Raw genomic sequence first — 17,388 nt, 5'->3', positions numbered from 1 at the left:
CATTCATTTTCAAAAGAGCTAATTTTCATTAGAGAAAAGGGTTTAAACAAAATGATACTGAAAAAAAAAGTAGATGAGAAGACTTCAAAGACTTGATTTAGTTTATATAAAATAGAAGCTGGAATATTTAATTATAATGTAGAAGATAGTTGTCTAGTATATCGTTATAGATTTACTTGGATTGGTTCTTGGTTGAAACAAGAGGATTCACTATTCTGTTAGAAATTTCAGAAATGGTTGCAGGGGAGTTAGCTTTTACAGCAGAATGGAGTCCAGTTGATTCTAACTTGGATAGGGATTCCAACGATATAAGAGTTGAAAGGATTACTGTAAATAGGAGCAGGTGTATAAACCCAACATTGGTAAATTCATTTTTAAGTATGTTAAGGCATAAAAGTGATGATATAATTAAGCAAAGGCTGTATGCGTATGCAACATTTTATGAAGATAGCGGTATCGGTAGTAACAGTCAAAAAATAAATAGTAATAGCATTAGAGAAGTAAGTTGTAATAAATTTCTCGAGAAAGAGTTATATCCAAACTGGAAGATTAGAAACAATATTATTAAATTTTGTGATAATGAAGCTAAAAAGATGAAAGAAGAGATTGATTTAAAAAATGGCAGCGGTAGCAGTGCTGGCATTAATACGAAAAAAGTTGTAGAAGCTACGATTGATCCCTATGCTGCGAGAGATTTCCAAGAAGAAGAAAAATCTAAATACAAAGAATTAAATAATTTAATTAAATGGGTTGAAAACAACAATTATATTGAATCAATACTTCAAAACAATACAAATTCTATACTACAACAAAATTGTAACGAAGATATTAACTATATTGAAAAATTTTGGACATTTTACAATAATAAGAGATGAAACTTGCCTGGATTGGCAATGAATACAGAGAGAGAGAGAGTAATTAATAGTTGGCGATTGAATTATCGGCATTGATCAGATGACAGATAGAAGATGACATCTATATATACTATATATATTTATATATATAGTATTATCCATTACAACCATACATTATAGGAATATTCAAGAGTGAGACGTATATTCAAAGTAAATAGAAATATAAATGCTTAGAAGCACATGTAAATATTAAATAAAGCCTTAAATTTACAATGTTTGATATCGTATTTTGATTTGATATTTATGTTATAACAAAGCAAGAAGAGGTACCAAATACGTATTTGAATTAAGATCAAGTATTAACAAAATACCTCATTTTGATTCAGGTGTTCCTCAAACCTGGCATCCATCTCACCACTACTGTTTTACCTTGTCCTGTCCTGTCCTCCCCTTAAGATCAATAGACACTACACACCAACCCATGTAAAGGAGCTCTAAGTGGCAGTTAGCCCTTATTTTTTTTATATTATTTTATATCATTAAAAATACAGTATATAGAATGCAAATACCCTTCACACACAATAAATACACTCCCCAAAACAATGAAACAACCCAGTCAGCTTATTAATTTGTCATCTCATCTACTGTTCCAATTTCAATTTTAAAAAGTTGACTCTTCCTGTAAAGGAAGGGGAAGTTGTCGTTCTTCTTGACATCTCTACATCGAACAAGAAATACATTACATGTGTGTTTTTTTAATTAATTAATTAATTAATTAATTGCCTGACATAAATATCAATATATCTATTAAGTTATTTGATCAACTCCCCTCCCTCAAATGCAAAATATAGCATACCAAACGATTTAAATCTTGATTCATAAAGAATAATTCCAAAATTAAAACACAGTTGACGTTGTAGTCTCTTGTTCCTTTATAATTAAATATCCCAAATTTCGACTCGAATCGCATCAAATCGAATCGAACCGGATCGAATTTTCGAAACTTTCAACTTTTTTCAACGGCCAAAAAAGACGACAACGACGACGACAACGACAAGAAAAGTGACAAACTTTTGACAATGACGCTGTCGCCAGAATCAAAAGATTCGTTAATATAAGGTTTTGTCGTTTTTATTGAACAAGAGTGAGTGGTACAACCAAAATTGTATTCTTTTCTTTCTTTGTTTGTTTCTATTTAAGTTTTGTAGAATTGGGCTGTAGTTTAGGGCAAGTATTAGGACGACGACGACGACATCGACGACATCAACGACAGGATCATATCTAAAATTTTGATATATAAACTACAAGCTGATTAATTTTAAAAAATTAAAAGTTGATTCTTGTTCTTGTTCTTGTTTCGGTATTTCTGTTTAGCATGCTGCATAGTTGGTGGGTAAGCACTGGATTGGACAGGTTTATATATATTTAGATTGTGTAGTTGTTACAACTTTTTGGGAGTTTTATTTTAAAGGGAATTGTATATATTTTAGATAGAATACAATTTTTTTTTCACGATAAGGACTCTGTTGGTTTTGGTTTTGGTTTTGGTTTTGGCTTTAGTTGAAATTGAAATTGAGTAGACTGGGCTAAATTGGCTGGTTTATATAGATATAGATAATTTTTTTTTTACCATAGCATATTGGCCATAACTAAATTAATAAATTTCTGAATCGGATAGGAGATGCCTAGTTTGAATTCTATTCCACGTTTAGAAGATTATGGTGTTTCTGAAAGGTATGGATTTTTGCCTAGGGAGCTACCTGTTCAAAGGCTAAAGGATGACTATTACGAATCATGGGAAGATGTTATTTCAAAGTTACCTGATTTATTGGTCAACAGAGAATTGAGATCAGAGATTGATAAATTACCAGAGCTGAAAGTTAAACAGTCTCTTTTGGATGATATAGGTCAATTAAGAAGAAGTTACTGTGTATTGTGCTTTTTAGCCAATGCTTATGTTTGGGGTGGTGATAAACCTGCTCAAGTCTTACCTGATAATATAGCTAACCCTTTGTTGATTACCTCTGATAAATTAGGTTTACCCCCTTTAAGCACTTATGCTTCTTTAATCCTATGGAATTTTAAATTAAATGATGGGGAAGCAGCTTTTGATATTATTAGCACCCAACAATCACATGAAATCAACCCTGATGTTGTCACTACTATTAACACTTTTACAGGCCTAATAGATGAGAGTTGGTTTTATATCATTAGCATGTTTTATGAAAAAATCGGTGGTGTTTGCTTGAATGCTGGTTTGAATTTGATCAGAGCTGCAAGAGATGATTCAAAAGCAGTCTTCATAGAACAAATTAATATAATTGCTGAGAAGGTAAAAATTCTAGGTGATTTATTCTCAAGAATGGATGAAAAGACAAACCCTGACATTTTCTATAACGTTTTAAGACCTTTCTTATCTGGTTGGAAAGGTATGGAAAATGAGGGTCTACCAAATGGTGTCAAGTATGGTAAGAATGGTAAGTTTTATAAATATGCTGGTGGTTCAAATGCTCAAAGTTCTTTAATCCAATTTCTAGATGTATTATTAGATGTGCAGCATATGCCTGTCGGTGTGAAAAATCAACCTCAACCTACTACTACTGCTACCACTACCAAATCAATAACCCAGAAGGACAATAAGAAGTCTTTTATATATGAAATGCGTTCATATATGCCAAGAGAGCATCGTCAATTTTTAGACCATGTCAAAAATGCTAGTACCATTAGAAGCTATGTCTTAGCCAATGAAGATGATCCAGAAATTACAAGAGCATACGATGCTTGTCTCGATAGATTGAAGGAATTCAGAGATAAACATATGAAGTTAGTTGCTCGTTATATTATCAATCCTGCCAAGAAACAGAAAGGCACTTTTGGTTTAGCAACAAAGGGTACTGGCAGTACTGACTTCTTACCATTTTTAAAGCAATGTAGAGATGAAACCTTAAAGGCTGAAGTTAATAGAGATAGAATGAATATTAACAAGTGAAAATAAAATAAAAGAGTTGATAGATACATTATTTTTTATTGTTGTTGTTGGTTAGAAATTAACATACTCAATCTTCTTCTTTTCACTATTTGATATTTCGATTATATCATTGTTTTACTTCTATTATATCTTAACCTTTCTCACTATACGTAATCTCGCTGCTTCTGCTGCTTTCCCAAAATAGATTCATAGGCGATTCAAATTTTGGTGATGATTTTAATACCGGGCTAAAAAATAACGTCCAGTAATAATGATTAAGGTACAATTTAATGAATTTGGACCAATTAGGACATGTTTAATGATGATTAAATATATTGATGGATTATAAACAATTGAAATACCATATTAGAATTTATATATTTAGTAATTAATTTTTTTTTAACATAGATCGGATTATCTATATATGAAATATAAATTTACAATGAGACATTATTTCAGATTTCGTTTCAAGAAAGGAAACACCTACTAAATAAGCATTCTCTCATTTTTTTGCCTCCAGATAAAGAAAGTGAAGATGAACAACCAAATCTATAGAATTGGATTGTTCGATTTTCAAGGGTAAAAATTTTGTGTTATATATAATACCGGATTATCAAATATTTCATGTGGACATATTTTAAAATTTATATATTCTATCCAATTGTACTTTATAATTACAAACCTCTAATTAAACGAGTGACTTCATTAACACCGTCTTGATGGACTTGTGATAGTTTTTCCTTAATGATAGGAATTAATTCATTAGCATCGATTAATTCACCATCATCATCAGCAAATTCAGGTCCTAATCTTTTAACACGTAATTTGTTTTCTAAATATTCTTCTTTACCTAAAATGACAGCCAATGGACAACCAGATTTGTCAGCAGCGTCAAATTGTTTTCTTGGATTAGCCTTAGCTTTGTAAACGTATTCAGCTTCAATACCGGCATTCCATAGCTGTTTAGTAACCTTCATTCTTTCTGGTAGGTAACCAGTCCAATCCTTACCACCACCAAAAGCCATGACAAAAACTTGAGTGGCAGTTGGCTTAATAGCGGCAGCAGCAGCAGCTCTTTGTTTTACTAATGAGAAAATTCTTTCAACACCAAATGAAATACCAACACATGGAATTTGAACAGACTTCTTACCAGAAGCTTCAGCGAACATGTTAACCAAATTGTCGTAACGACCACCAGCGGCAATGGAACCAACACCGACATAAGCAGAGGCATCTTCATCTTCTTTAGATTTTTTCTTCAATTCAGTAGCATTCTTTGGTGGGGCAGAAGCAGAGGTAACAGCTTCATAGATTAAACCGGTGTAGTAATCTAAACCTCTAGCCAAAGACAAATCAAAGGAAATAAACTTGTCAATACCGAATGCATCAGCATATTTAATCAAAGTTGCAATATCTGCTAAACCTTGAGTAGCTTTTTCGTTTGCAACAATTTCTGGATCACTGTTTAATTTATCATAAACTTCTTGTAATGAACCATTTAATTTAACGTATTCACCGATCTTATTAGCGGTTTCTTCAGATTGGCCCTTTTCTTCGGTAATTTCTTTCTTGACAACATCCCATGGAGATTTATCTAATTTATCGACAGCAGAGGAGATTTTTCTGACATCTTCATCTGAAACACCAGCGATTTGGAAAATACCGTCTAAAATTTTTCTGTGATTTAATTTGATTTTGAAATCATTAATACCTAAGCCAGTCAAACCTTCAACTAGAATAGATAAACATTCAGCATCAGGAACCATTGATTCGTAAGCACCAGCAATATCGAAATCACATTGGTAGAACTCTCTCATACGACCTTTAGTCATGGCAGGTTGATCTCTTCTGTAAACTTTAGCGATATGGTATCTTTTAATGTTTTGGATATTGTTCATAGCGACATATCTGGCAAATGGAACAGTCAAATCATAACGTAAAGAACATAATTCCCCACCTTGATCTTTCAAATCATAAATTAGTTTAGAATCTTCACCATATTTACCAGCTAAAATTTCACGTAATTCAAAAACAGGAGTGTCAATGGTAACACCACCATGTCTTTTAAAAATATTGGATAAAGTATTGAAGATAGCTTCTCTAATAACCATATCGGTATCAGCCCAATCTTTAGTACCTTTTGGAGTCTTTAAAGAAACCTGTAGTTTTGACTTCTTTGAAGCATTTTTAGCAGAAGCACCAGCGGCGGTGGCAGCAGCAGCTTGTTCAGACATGTTAGAGGAAAATCTCTTGAAAATAGATGCTGTTCTGGTCAATCTATTGAGCATCAATCATAAAAGTAATTTTTAAATCGATGGTTATCACTTGTCTAATGAATCTTTAATTATACCATTATTTAAATACTCTCATCTAAATTTGAATTTAAGATGCAATTTTTTTTCAAACTCATTATTAACGAAAATATTAAAGAAGTGACAGTAATTAAAAGTAGATGGTCTTGGCATATCAATAGACTTTAATCATACAAGTTATGATGCTAAATAGAATGAAATATTATTAGGATTATTATGTTTAGTTTTGACTACTTCTGGATCCCTGGTCATTTCCAATTCCTTTAGTGGTTATAAATCCATATATATTTTGGGGATCTCGAGAAACTGTTATTTAAAACAGTGAAAATTGAAATAAAAAAGAACTGAAAAATATATTATGAGAAACCTTAATTTCATGTTTTAATTTAACTAAAAGCTATAAGTGAATATTTAAGATCATTTCCTTGATGAGACTCAAGATCTTATTTTTTACAAAATATTTTACATTTATCTCTATGCCAAAGTCATTCATATGATATTTTAAATACTTCGAACGATTAGAGTTAATATGGAAATGTTAATTTGAATATTTAAATTATTATGTTTATATCAAGAAATAATTATTTATTTACAACGGCTTCAAAAGTATTCGTCTGCTCAATTTTTCTTTAGTTTATTGATGGTCTCATTAAAATTTGGCGTGCTTTGGAATTTGACATCACCACTACGAGAAATAGTGACATAATTGGTATATTTCATTTCTGACTTAACTTGTGCATCTCTCTCAGTGAGTAAGGATTCTTCTGGTACGCTTAAATTAGTTTCTTGTTTCTTTGTAGGTATATTTGGTAAGTAGACGTTGTGACCTGTTTGTATTAAAACATTTCTTGGACCTTTAACTTTTAAAAATTTTGTGGAACCACTAATCCACTTTATATAAGTCTTTTTAATCCACCAGGAGGTCAAATGATATAGATCTTTGAAATAAATTTTATACTCTTCCTTAGTCAATTTATTTAAGTCTGATAATTTCACATCTTTTAGTACCGGCTGTGGCTTTTGATCAATAATATCGTTACTGATATATTTTTGTTCAGAGATTGAATCCTTAATTTCTAATTGTGTCGAACCACTAATACCTAGCAAACATTCAGATTTTATAACGATTTCATCTTCTTTAGTTTTCAGTTCAATTGTATAGATTGAACCTGATCCACTTAATAATACATTACCACGACCTGCAATAGTTTGGAATTTTCTAGAATAGATTGGTCTCTTCTTAAAGACAGATCTCCAATTGAATAATGGATTTGAAACAATATTCAAACTAGTATTCCCTTCATATGCAACGATGGAGTTTTTACCCCATATATTCCAATCTGCTGAACCATTTAAGTTTAAAGTACATAGGGTACTGTAGCTATTTTTAGATAACAATGGAATTATATTTGAAGTAAAATTTGGCGCAACTAGTAACCCAAATGATTTATCTGATGTTAGCTTTATAAATAACGAAGAGGTAATGGATGAATAACTGAATAAATTGAAAATAATACTTTTCCACTCATGTGTCATCGAAATATTTGAATCTTTTGAACTCTTGTTATTATATAAAGATACAATGCAACCTCTACGGATATACAAAGGGATACGAGGTGGAACCGAAAGGGAAGCCATTGTAGAAGGTTCACCAATGGCATTAAAGGTTGTAGTTTTCAAATCTTCGACATTAAATAAATTCTCAGTACCAGTAGAATCATCAATTGCTGGTTTAACTACTTTGCTATTTGGAATAAGCGTAATGAATCTTTTATTTGCAAAAGGTGCAAATAGGAGTTTATTATTATTCATTGGTAATCTAAGTATATTAGAGACACTATTAAATATAAATATAAATATAATGCAGCAGAGAACAGAACGTTAGTGAACCAGTTCCCAATTCTTGTACCACTACTCTTTTCTACTCTAATTCTTTTTTCGTCAACAGAAAAAGAGACCAGACCAGACCAAAAGAGAACAGTATATCCTACCAAACAGACCTAAAAAAAACAAATAACCTTGAAATCAATATAATTTGAAGGATATCAATTGAAACCACCAATACTTTAAACGTTTGGTTTCATATTTACGTTTTCTCTTATAACAACATCTTGGCTAATATTAAAACATCTGAAAAATTATTCATTGGATCGAACCAAAAGATTCCCGAACCCAGTAATAATTTTTCAAAATTTGAAATACTACCAAGAGGTTAAGCAAACTATATATAATGTAACTCTGGGGTAGGAGACTAATAGACTAATAGACAAAGAAAACACAGCTTTGAACAGTCTTTGAGAATAGCATATCAGTCCTGACCATGGTTATGATTTTGTGATTCTTGTTGTTTAATATAGATTGCACTACTCAATGAAAAGATTCTATCAGAATTATGAAATGCGCCATTTGAGTCATGGCCGTGTGGTTTAGCAAACCCATCAAAACCCTTTACTATATTTCCAGAGAATGTACCCTTAGAACCTGTACTATTCGATAGGTATTCAGTTTCTTTGTTGTACACTTCCTGTAACAATTTGTCATACTCATCTTCTAATTGGGTTTTTTCCTGTAGAGATTTTTTCAATTCTTGCTTTAACTTTTCGTATTCTTTTAACTTTTCCTCCATCTTGTCTTGTCTTGTCTTGTCCTATCTTAACTTGCCTTGCCTCGTCTTGTTTAGTTTTGATCTGAGTGAATTAAATTGCCTTTAACCACTAATTAAACAATAGTAAAAATAACAAATCCCAGTGTAAAAGCCAGAGTTATAGTTATAAGTAAACACACAGCATTCCACACCTTGTTTCGTTGATGTTCGATACCATTCACACACACACACACCGATATATATTTATATCAAATTATACTCTTGATATCATCTCATCTGTATTTGAAGTTGGTCAGGTTTGGATTCTTGCTTGTTACAGTTCTGTATTTCCTCTCTCTCTGTGAGAATATCTACCCAAAACACTCCAGTCATCATGAACGACATACTATTTGGTTGAATATTTTGGAAATTTTGAAAAATTACGAACATAACAAAGGCTTTAAAAGAAAACACAACAAAATTTTAAGCTTTTAAGCAATTAAGATAGTGTTATATTACTCTACAGATATCAGAATTGCGATTGAAACTGAACTGAGGGGACGAACGCTGGGGAGGTTTATCATATAATATTGAAATATAGTTCCAATGGATTTGAGTAATTCAAAGTGCGTTGTTATCCATAACGGTACTAGTACCACCATTGCTGGATTTAGTAATAGTGAAATACCTAAATGTATTATACCATCAAGTTATTTAAAGAAAAAAGATGGAAGTTTTGTCTTTGGTACTTTTGATATGATGGATTCTTTAGAAGATGAAGGTGCCGAAAGTGATATATTCACCATTGTGGATTCTCAACTTGGTGTTCCGTATAATTGGGAAGCGTTAGAGAAACAATGGGAATATATTTTTGAAAAGCAATTGAAATGTGATCCTACTGAATTACCTGTATTGATTACTATCCCATCAAGTATAAGTAAAAATGAAGATATTGAAAATAAAGTCATCGAACAATATTGTAAAATTGCATTTGAAAAATTTAAAATACCATATTTACAAATTGTTAATGAATCTTTATCTATTTCTCTAGGTTTAGGTAAAAAAACTTCATTAGTTATTGATATCAGTGGTAGTGGCTCATCTGTAACACCTATTGTAGACGGGGTAATCATTAAAAATGGTATAGTTAAATCTAAATACGGTGGTGATTTCCTAGATTATCAAATTATCAAAAAGTTTTCAACCATTGACGAAGATCTGGAGGAAGAAATGACAAATTCAAGTAACATTTGGGTTAGCAGCAATAGTTGGATTAAAAACTTTAAAAAGACAATGTTACAAGTAACTGATAAGAAACTACAAGATGTCGAAAAGTATTACGAAGAACAGTTGAGATTACAAGCTGAATTGCAAAACCAAGGTAGTATCACATCCGTAGGGACCAATCCATTATCTGTAAAGAAAGAATATTTATACAGGAGTAGAAAAACAGTTACTTTTGAATCAAGAGAATTATATCAATTTGGAGAATACTTATTCCAACCACAATTAGCATCTGAACAGTATAACAGAGACGATGGATTAGGAGAACTTATATATAGATCGATCACCTCTGCTGCTATGGGTAACATGCCAGCTGCAGTCGCTGCCAGTAACAATATTGGTGGTAGTTCCGGCGCTACTGGTGGTGATAGCAATGTCCATACTCCAAGTAACGTTGATTCGATGGGAGTCGGTAGTGGTACTAGTCTTGGTACTTCAATGGGTGCCAATGGTGGTTCTGCAAATTCTGGAAATGCCCAATTGCCACCACAACTGGCGACTACAGCCAATGTTACCGAGAACATTAGCAATTTATTAAACAATATTATTATTAAGGGCGGTACCTCACTAGTGGAAGGTATTGAAACACGTATAATAAATGAAATATCTATGAGATTCCCACAATATAAAATAACTACATTTGCCAATCAAGTATATTTAGATAGAATGATTCAAAGTTGGACTAGTGGTACTACGATGGGTAAGCTGGGAGAAGTAGCCCTTGGAAACAACAATAAATGGTACTGTCGTGAGATATACGAGTCATCAAAGAATGAAGTCACCGCATAAGAAAACAGTTGTTCTAATTCATTATTTTGTGTAAAAAAAAACAGAACAAATAAGATGCTGTAGAAACACATATAAGTATATTTATTTGTATATATAAATATATATATATAGGTATTATGTGTATGTAATTGAATTATAATGAGGTAATAACATTTAATAATAAAGATGCTTCATTGTGGGTGTGGTCCTGCTTCTTGTGCTACAATATACTGACACCTTCTGGTAATTCTTCATTCAATTCAAATCAATGAAAACAATAACGTGACACTCACGTGAGTCCAAGTTCTTCTGTTACGAAAAGTGGAGGAAATTAAGAATCGGTACGGTGTACGGAATGAGTGCCGCAAGGCACTGGTAACAAGCGCAAAAATGAAATGGCAAGCCAGCCACACGGCGATAGATTTTTTTCTTTTGTTGTGCTGTTTACATTTCAAGATAAGGTTCTAAAAGCACGAAATGTTGTTTTTTGGTGCCGTTTGCGTGTTTTTGCAAGTAAAATTTGCAATTTCTTTTTTCTTTTTCAACTAGCTGTTTCCTCTGCGTCCCTGTCTGGGTATTCGCACTTATGTTTCTATTTCTGGAGCGAAAAAAAAACATAAAGACAGACAGCAAATGGAAGGGACAAGAGTCATTAGAAGAGAAGGAGAAGAAATTGGAAGCCGTCCCATCTCACCGCACAAGGCCATTCTCCAAAATTCAGAAGTCAAAATTACGAATGCTCTACAGGAGAGCATAATCAAGACTTCTTTCTTTGTCGCACTTTAACTTGAACTTTTGTCCAACCCAAACTACGCTCAGCACTGCGCACTCTTCTCTTCTCTTCTCTTCTCTTCTTTACTATTCTTATCAATCCCATGTTTACACCAAAATAAGATTTGATTTGATTTGGCTTCTATTCCCAGAGGTCATTTTTTCTTGTGCCCAGGTCCAGTGCAGTGCAGTGCAGTGCAAAATCGTTTCATGTGACACATAGCCCATAACCATTTCTTTCGATGCCCTTTCCCTTCTGCCCCCATATATAACCTCTTGTGACCAGCACTGGCTATTCACGGACGCGCGCGATTTTGGGATGGCCTTGCATATGATTCCGCACGTTTCTCAGCACTGCTTCGAAATAGATATCCCATACCATGCCATGCCACAAGTGCTCCGCTCATTCTGTTCGTAATTACGGTATTGATTGGTACAAGAGAAGGAAAGGACTTCTAACTGGATGAGTTCCTGTCAAAGAGCCGAAAATAGTCGATTTTAATTCAATTCAATCTAATTTGTTATGTGTATATTTTTCTAGCAGTTAGCTTCTGGGGAAAGGAAAGTACTAAAAAAACACATCATTGAAAAGAACCGCCCCGACAACGTCAAGAAGCCGTCAAGACACGGTTAGTGGGAAAGACCAAATAATTGCCTTTTTGTTTTTTGTACGGACTAGGTTCTGGCTTTCCAGAGTAAAGTAAGAGTAAAGCTCTCATATGTTTCGAAATGGAAACTAACTAAATATATATGCCCTTCTCTAAGCAACATCCGTACTTGTATGTTTTTTGCATATGTCTTCTCGTTCGCACACATACAGTTCAGTTCAGTTCAGTATAGTATGGTACGGTATGGTATTGCACAGTATTCTTTGTTATATTTCTTTGTTTACCTTTTTTTATCAATCCCAAAATCCTAATCATGATCAGTCATTCACTGCACTGAAGCTCACTGGGCCCATTCCCATCCACTATCAATATCAATATCATATCATTCTCTAATAATAAACATAAACATAAACAAAAACAAAAGAAATTCAAAAATAGCAGTACCAGTACCAGTACCAAAATTTAAAAAAAAGGACTATTTCCTACTGCCAGACTCTTGCTAGTTAGTGAGAGAACCCGTCCCGTATTGATGATGAAAGGAGAGAACAGAAATCCATGTCACTGCTGTAGTTTCTCTCTCGCTGGTGCTCTTCCAAATACATTTTGTACAGTTTTATATCTTTTTTCTTTTTAAGTAAATTAATTATTGGCGATTGATTGATTGATTGATTGATTATTTGATTAATTAATTCGTTAACAGATGCGATGATGATACTGATGCTGATGCTGATGCCGATGAGAGGACAGTTGACTACGAAACAACGTCACTTTTACTGGTTTTCTCTCTTGAGTACCTAGATAATATTGTAAATGAGAGACCTTTTGCAATTTTTAATTTTTAATTACTTATAATTTATATATATAAGATGAACTTATTTTGTGTTAGTTTTGAACTTTTATTCTTTTTTGTAAAATTATTAATTCAATCTATACTATTCTTTTCCACTTCCTTCCCTCCAAGATATACAACATATCATTCATATAATATCCTAACTCACCAAGTGTTTTATACGTGTTTGTGATCATTCTTTTGGTTTTCATATTACTCGTTCCCCTCCACACTCAATTCACATTTATATTAATTACTATCCAATCCTTTTTTTTCTCTGTAGTTGAAGTTTATCATCACACTAATCAAAGAAAAAACAAAAAAAGAAGTATATTTATATATACACACCCACGATTTTAAAATAACAAATTTTTTTGCATTTCCCCCCCTCCCCCATAAATTTTATAACTATACTTTCACAATCAATTCATTATGACTGACGGTATCGAAAAGACTCAAATTTTACAAAAATACTTAGATCTAGACCAAAAGGGAAGAATCATCGCAGAATACGTCTGGGTAGATGGTACTGGTAACTTACGTTCTAAAGGTAGAACTTTAAAGACTAAAATTACCTCGGTAGATCAATTGCCAGAATGGAACTTTGACGGTTCTTCCACCAACCAAGCTCCTGGCCATGATTCAGATGTTTACTTGAAACCAGTTGCTTTCTACCCTGATCCATTCAGAAGAGGTGACAACATCGTCGTCTTGGCCGAATGTTACAACAACGACGGTACTCCAAACAAGTTCAACCACAGACACGAAGCCGCTAAGTTATTCAAAGCTCATGACGGTGAAGATATCTGGTTCGGTCTAGAACAAGAATACACTCTATTCGACCGTTATGACAATGTCTACGGCTGGCCAAAGGGTGGTTTCCCAGCTCCACAAGGTCCATACTACTGTGGTGTTGGTACTGGTAAAGTTCATGCCAGAGATGTCATTGAAGCTCATTACAGAGCCTGTTTGTACTCTGGTATCGAAATCACCGGTATCAACGCTGAAGTCATGCCTTCTCAATGGGAATTCCAAGTTGGTCCATGTACTGGTATCGAAATGGGTGATCAATTATGGATGGCCAGATACTTTTTGCATAGAGTCGCTGAAGAATTCGGCGTCAAGATTTCTTTCCATCCAAAGCCATTGAAGGGTGACTGGAATGGTGCTGGTTGTCACACCAACGTCTCCACTAGAAACATGAGACTAGAAGGTGGTATGAAGTACATTGAAGAAGCTATCGAAAGATTATCTAAGAGACATGATGAACACATTAAATTATATGGTGCTGATAACGAACAAAGATTAACTGGTAGACATGAAACTGCCTCTATGACTACATTCTCATCTGGTGTTGCTAACAGAGGTGCATCTATCAGAATTCCAAGATCTGTCGCCAAGGAAGGTTACGGTTACTTTGAAGATCGTAGACCAGCTTCTAACATTGACCCATACTTGGTTACTGGTATAATATGTGAAACTATTTGTGGTGCCATTGAAAACGCTGACATGAGCAAAGAATATGAAAGAGAATTGCAATAGACAGATAGCGATAATAGCTAGCTAGCTAACCTAGCAATTACATCAATTTTTCAAACATATCAACTTTTAAATGCACGGAACAAAAAAACAAAACATATTTATAAATATATACTAATAACACAGGATACACATTAAATGCACAATCTATCAAGAAAGAACATTCTTGGATCAACCTGATCTTTTTCAGTAGTAGCATTCAATATTTTTTGCCATTCTTTCTTTAATAGATAATAACCCTTTATGTACACTAATAATAAATATATAACGAATCAATAAAATATCAAAGTAATATCATTTCCAGAAAGGGTAATAGTATCACATTACTTAATAAGGCTATTTAAGTTAGTCAAGATGAAGAAAAATCAAAATATAATGAAAAGAAAAGGGCAAATTAGATTGTCAAAAATCATTCTAAATGTAATTTTATACGAGTAATGAAATTGAAAATAGTTGGTTTGACAGAAAATTTGACAGATGCATGTATATTAGTTACCCTCATATTAAGATTTGAAAAATATAATCCAAAATCACATGTTCACTTGTAAGTGTATTCTTTGTTGTGAATTCTTAATTTATAGATATCTAGTAATCGTACGTTGAATAAGTGCTTGGTATTGCTTTTATTCTATTCGTCTATCTTGTGGAGACTAGTACTGTTAATAAGTATATTTATTATTAAAGAGTTCTATATTTTCTTCTTCTAATGCACAGAGTAAGTAAATAATATACAATAATATACAATTGAATCAAATAGCAGTCACTATTAGTCTTTATATGTGTCAACCATAACAACACGTATTATCTGGTGTCATAGATCTTTACTAATTCGTATGAAGCTATGTTGAAACAATACATAAGAATGCTTGGATTGGATGAAATTCTAAAATATTTATTTGTCGTGGTTGTTGCACTACCGAATGTAATATTTAACACATGTTATTCACGTGTGAGTATGTGTCAGGTATATATATTTTAGGATTGTGGTAAAAATTTGACAACCATTGTAGTATTTAAAAGTCGTGTTCAAGAATTATAGATTGATATATAAGTTAATGAAATGGGTTAGCTTGTAAGTTAATTGTAGAGAACCAGAAGGAGTTGCATAGAAGATATATACCAACTTATTGTACGATACATAAAAATCAAAATACGAATGTAAGTAGTTATTTTGAGATAACCAATAATTAGATTATTACAAATTATGGCACTGAACTACGTACGCTAAAAAACCAGATTCAAAAGCAAGTGGACATGTGACAAATAATTTTTACCCTATTTTCTGACAAAGTGGCTCGTAGATAGAAATCAAAGACAATTTCATATCCTTTGTGATCACATGACAATCAAGAAACGATCAGTCTTTTGTTCTTGGAAACTTTGATGATAAACCAACAGATCTTAATAAACACTGGAAATAAACACAATACACTAAATTGAGACGAGAAAGAGGGGGGGGAGGCTGAGATAAGATATAACTAGTAGTTACCCTGTGTTGTTTCGTATACGGCTGAACACGTTTTACTGTTCTTGGTATTAGATTTAATGATATGTGATCGATTGTTGCTGTTTCACGATACTACCGTCAATAGCCTTTGTTTTCCGACTCATGGCACAATTACCTCAAAACTTAGTCACACAAACAGGACTAATCACATTTAATTTTTTTTCCAACCAACCAACAATGTTGAAAAGGAAATAAAAACGGTCATGATTTCAGTACAAAGAGGGCAATTCAAACGCAGAAGGCGTAACAAAAAAAGATTGCATCCTTATCTCTTATAATCGCTACGGCTGTTTCTCGCTTGTCCAACAAACAAAACAAAATATGTATAGTATACCCGCATCTAGTAAAGAGAAAGAGAAAGAGAAAGAGTGAAAGACAGACAGACAGACAAAACAAACGGCGCCATTATCAAGACCGCCTTCACTTATATCCTTATTTTGTCATGTTTTATCCTTTAATCTCTATCAGGGCGAGGGGGGGGGTGTCTTTATGATCTTGGTCTTGGTCTTGGTCACACGTCGCAACTTGAAATGCGCTTCTACATAATTTTCTTCAACGATAGATAGTACTTTTCATTTTTTTGGTTCCAATCTAACTAAATCTGTATGACCGCCCGCTGTTCTCCTAGATTTATTTTCCAAACTCTCTCGCTTTCTCTCTTTTGCCCCGTTCCCCTTCGGCTACTGCTCAAATGCAGACAAGTAACATACGCAGCGACGACGAAATTTAATTTCCGTCAACAAATGTAATGCAACGGATACTTCATCCTCTGCAGGGAGAGATAGTAGTTTCGAAATCAATCGATTCGAAATGGACAGAAATTTAAACTTCTGATTTCAAATTTCAAATTTCAAATTTCAAATTTCAAATTTCAAATTTCGTATGAGTGTTTGGTCTGCAGAAAAAGAAAGAATACAAAAAAAAGGGGCGGGGTGCACAGAGCAGGATGCGAGCAGAACAGGCTTTGTGGTCATGCACTCAGTCGATGACGTCGCAGGCGTCATTGGTCATAACGTTTTTTCATTTTTTTCCACTGATGAGTAATCTAGCGACTGTAGGGGGGATTGACAGACAGATAGACAGACGGTCCTTTCTGGAATAATCCACTGGGAGGAAAAAGAAACAGAAAGATAAAAAACATAAAATATTTTGGGTTTTCCTTCTTATCTTGACGACATCTTTTCTTTTGAAAAGTAACATTTGTAAGATGTTACTTTCCATCTCTGCCGCTTTCTCTCACAAGAACAAAATTAATGACCTTGGATTCTTATTAATTAGATATCATTTCCCTTGGTGAGTTAAGAAGTGGCAGTAGCAGCAGCGGAATATTCAGCATTTCCGTTTTCCACGTCGAGTTGTCTGTA

At 33.3% G+C, this 17,388-nt stretch overlaps 7 protein-coding genes across 7 annotated transcripts; 4 read left to right on the top strand and 3 right to left on the bottom strand.

The window, feature by feature from the left end:
* Positions 1-233: 233 nt before the first annotated feature.
* On the top strand, positions 234-875 carry MIX23 (Mix23p; the record flags this gene model as incomplete). The annotated part of the gene is made up of 1 exon (XM_001644403.1): positions 234-875. The coding sequence occupies one exon, from the start codon at positions 234-236 to the stop codon at positions 873-875; it is 642 nt and encodes a 213-aa protein (XP_001644453.1).
* Positions 876-2,535: 1,660 nt separating this feature from the next.
* BNA2 (dioxygenase BNA2) lies at positions 2,536-3,843 on the top strand (the record flags this gene model as incomplete). The annotated part of the gene is made up of 1 exon (XM_001644402.1): positions 2,536-3,843. The coding sequence occupies one exon, from the start codon at positions 2,536-2,538 to the stop codon at positions 3,841-3,843; it is 1,308 nt and encodes a 435-aa protein (XP_001644452.1).
* A 653-nt stretch (positions 3,844-4,496) lies between these two features.
* Positions 4,497-6,110, bottom strand: HTS1 (histidine--tRNA ligase; the record flags this gene model as incomplete). Its single annotated transcript, XM_001644401.1, has 1 exon — positions 4,497-6,110. One exon carries the CDS (start codon positions 6,108-6,110, stop codon positions 4,497-4,499), a length of 1,614 nt encoding a protein of 537 aa, XP_001644451.1.
* Positions 6,111-6,752: 642 nt separating this feature from the next.
* On the bottom strand, positions 6,753-7,946 carry AIM24 (Aim24p; the record flags this gene model as incomplete). The annotated part of the gene is made up of 1 exon (XM_001644400.1): positions 6,753-7,946. One exon carries the CDS (start codon positions 7,944-7,946, stop codon positions 6,753-6,755), a length of 1,194 nt encoding a protein of 397 aa, XP_001644450.1.
* A 496-nt stretch (positions 7,947-8,442) lies between these two features.
* Positions 8,443-8,760, bottom strand: EAF6 (Eaf6p; the record flags this gene model as incomplete). Its single annotated transcript, XM_001644399.1, has 1 exon — positions 8,443-8,760. The coding sequence occupies one exon, from the start codon at positions 8,758-8,760 to the stop codon at positions 8,443-8,445; it is 318 nt and encodes a 105-aa protein (XP_001644449.1).
* A 564-nt stretch (positions 8,761-9,324) lies between these two features.
* On the top strand, positions 9,325-10,791 carry ARP7 (Arp7p; the record flags this gene model as incomplete). Its single annotated transcript, XM_001644398.1, has 1 exon — positions 9,325-10,791. The coding sequence occupies one exon, from the start codon at positions 9,325-9,327 to the stop codon at positions 10,789-10,791; it is 1,467 nt and encodes a 488-aa protein (XP_001644448.1).
* Positions 10,792-13,410: 2,619 nt separating this feature from the next.
* GLN1 (glutamate--ammonia ligase) lies at positions 13,411-14,520 on the top strand (the record flags this gene model as incomplete). Its single annotated transcript, XM_001644397.1, has 1 exon — positions 13,411-14,520. The coding sequence occupies one exon, from the start codon at positions 13,411-13,413 to the stop codon at positions 14,518-14,520; it is 1,110 nt and encodes a 369-aa protein (XP_001644447.1).
* Positions 14,521-17,388: the final 2,868 nt, after the last annotated feature.

Source organism: Vanderwaltozyma polyspora, genomic scaffold, assembly GCF_000150035.1.
Source record: "Vanderwaltozyma polyspora DSM 70294 KpolScaffold520 genomic scaffold, whole genome shotgun sequence".
Lineage (NCBI taxonomy): Eukaryota > Fungi > Ascomycota > Saccharomycetes > Saccharomycetales > Saccharomycetaceae > Vanderwaltozyma > Vanderwaltozyma polyspora.
The sequence above is the reverse complement of the archived record's forward strand: the minus strand, read 5'-3'. Positions and strand labels throughout refer to the sequence as shown.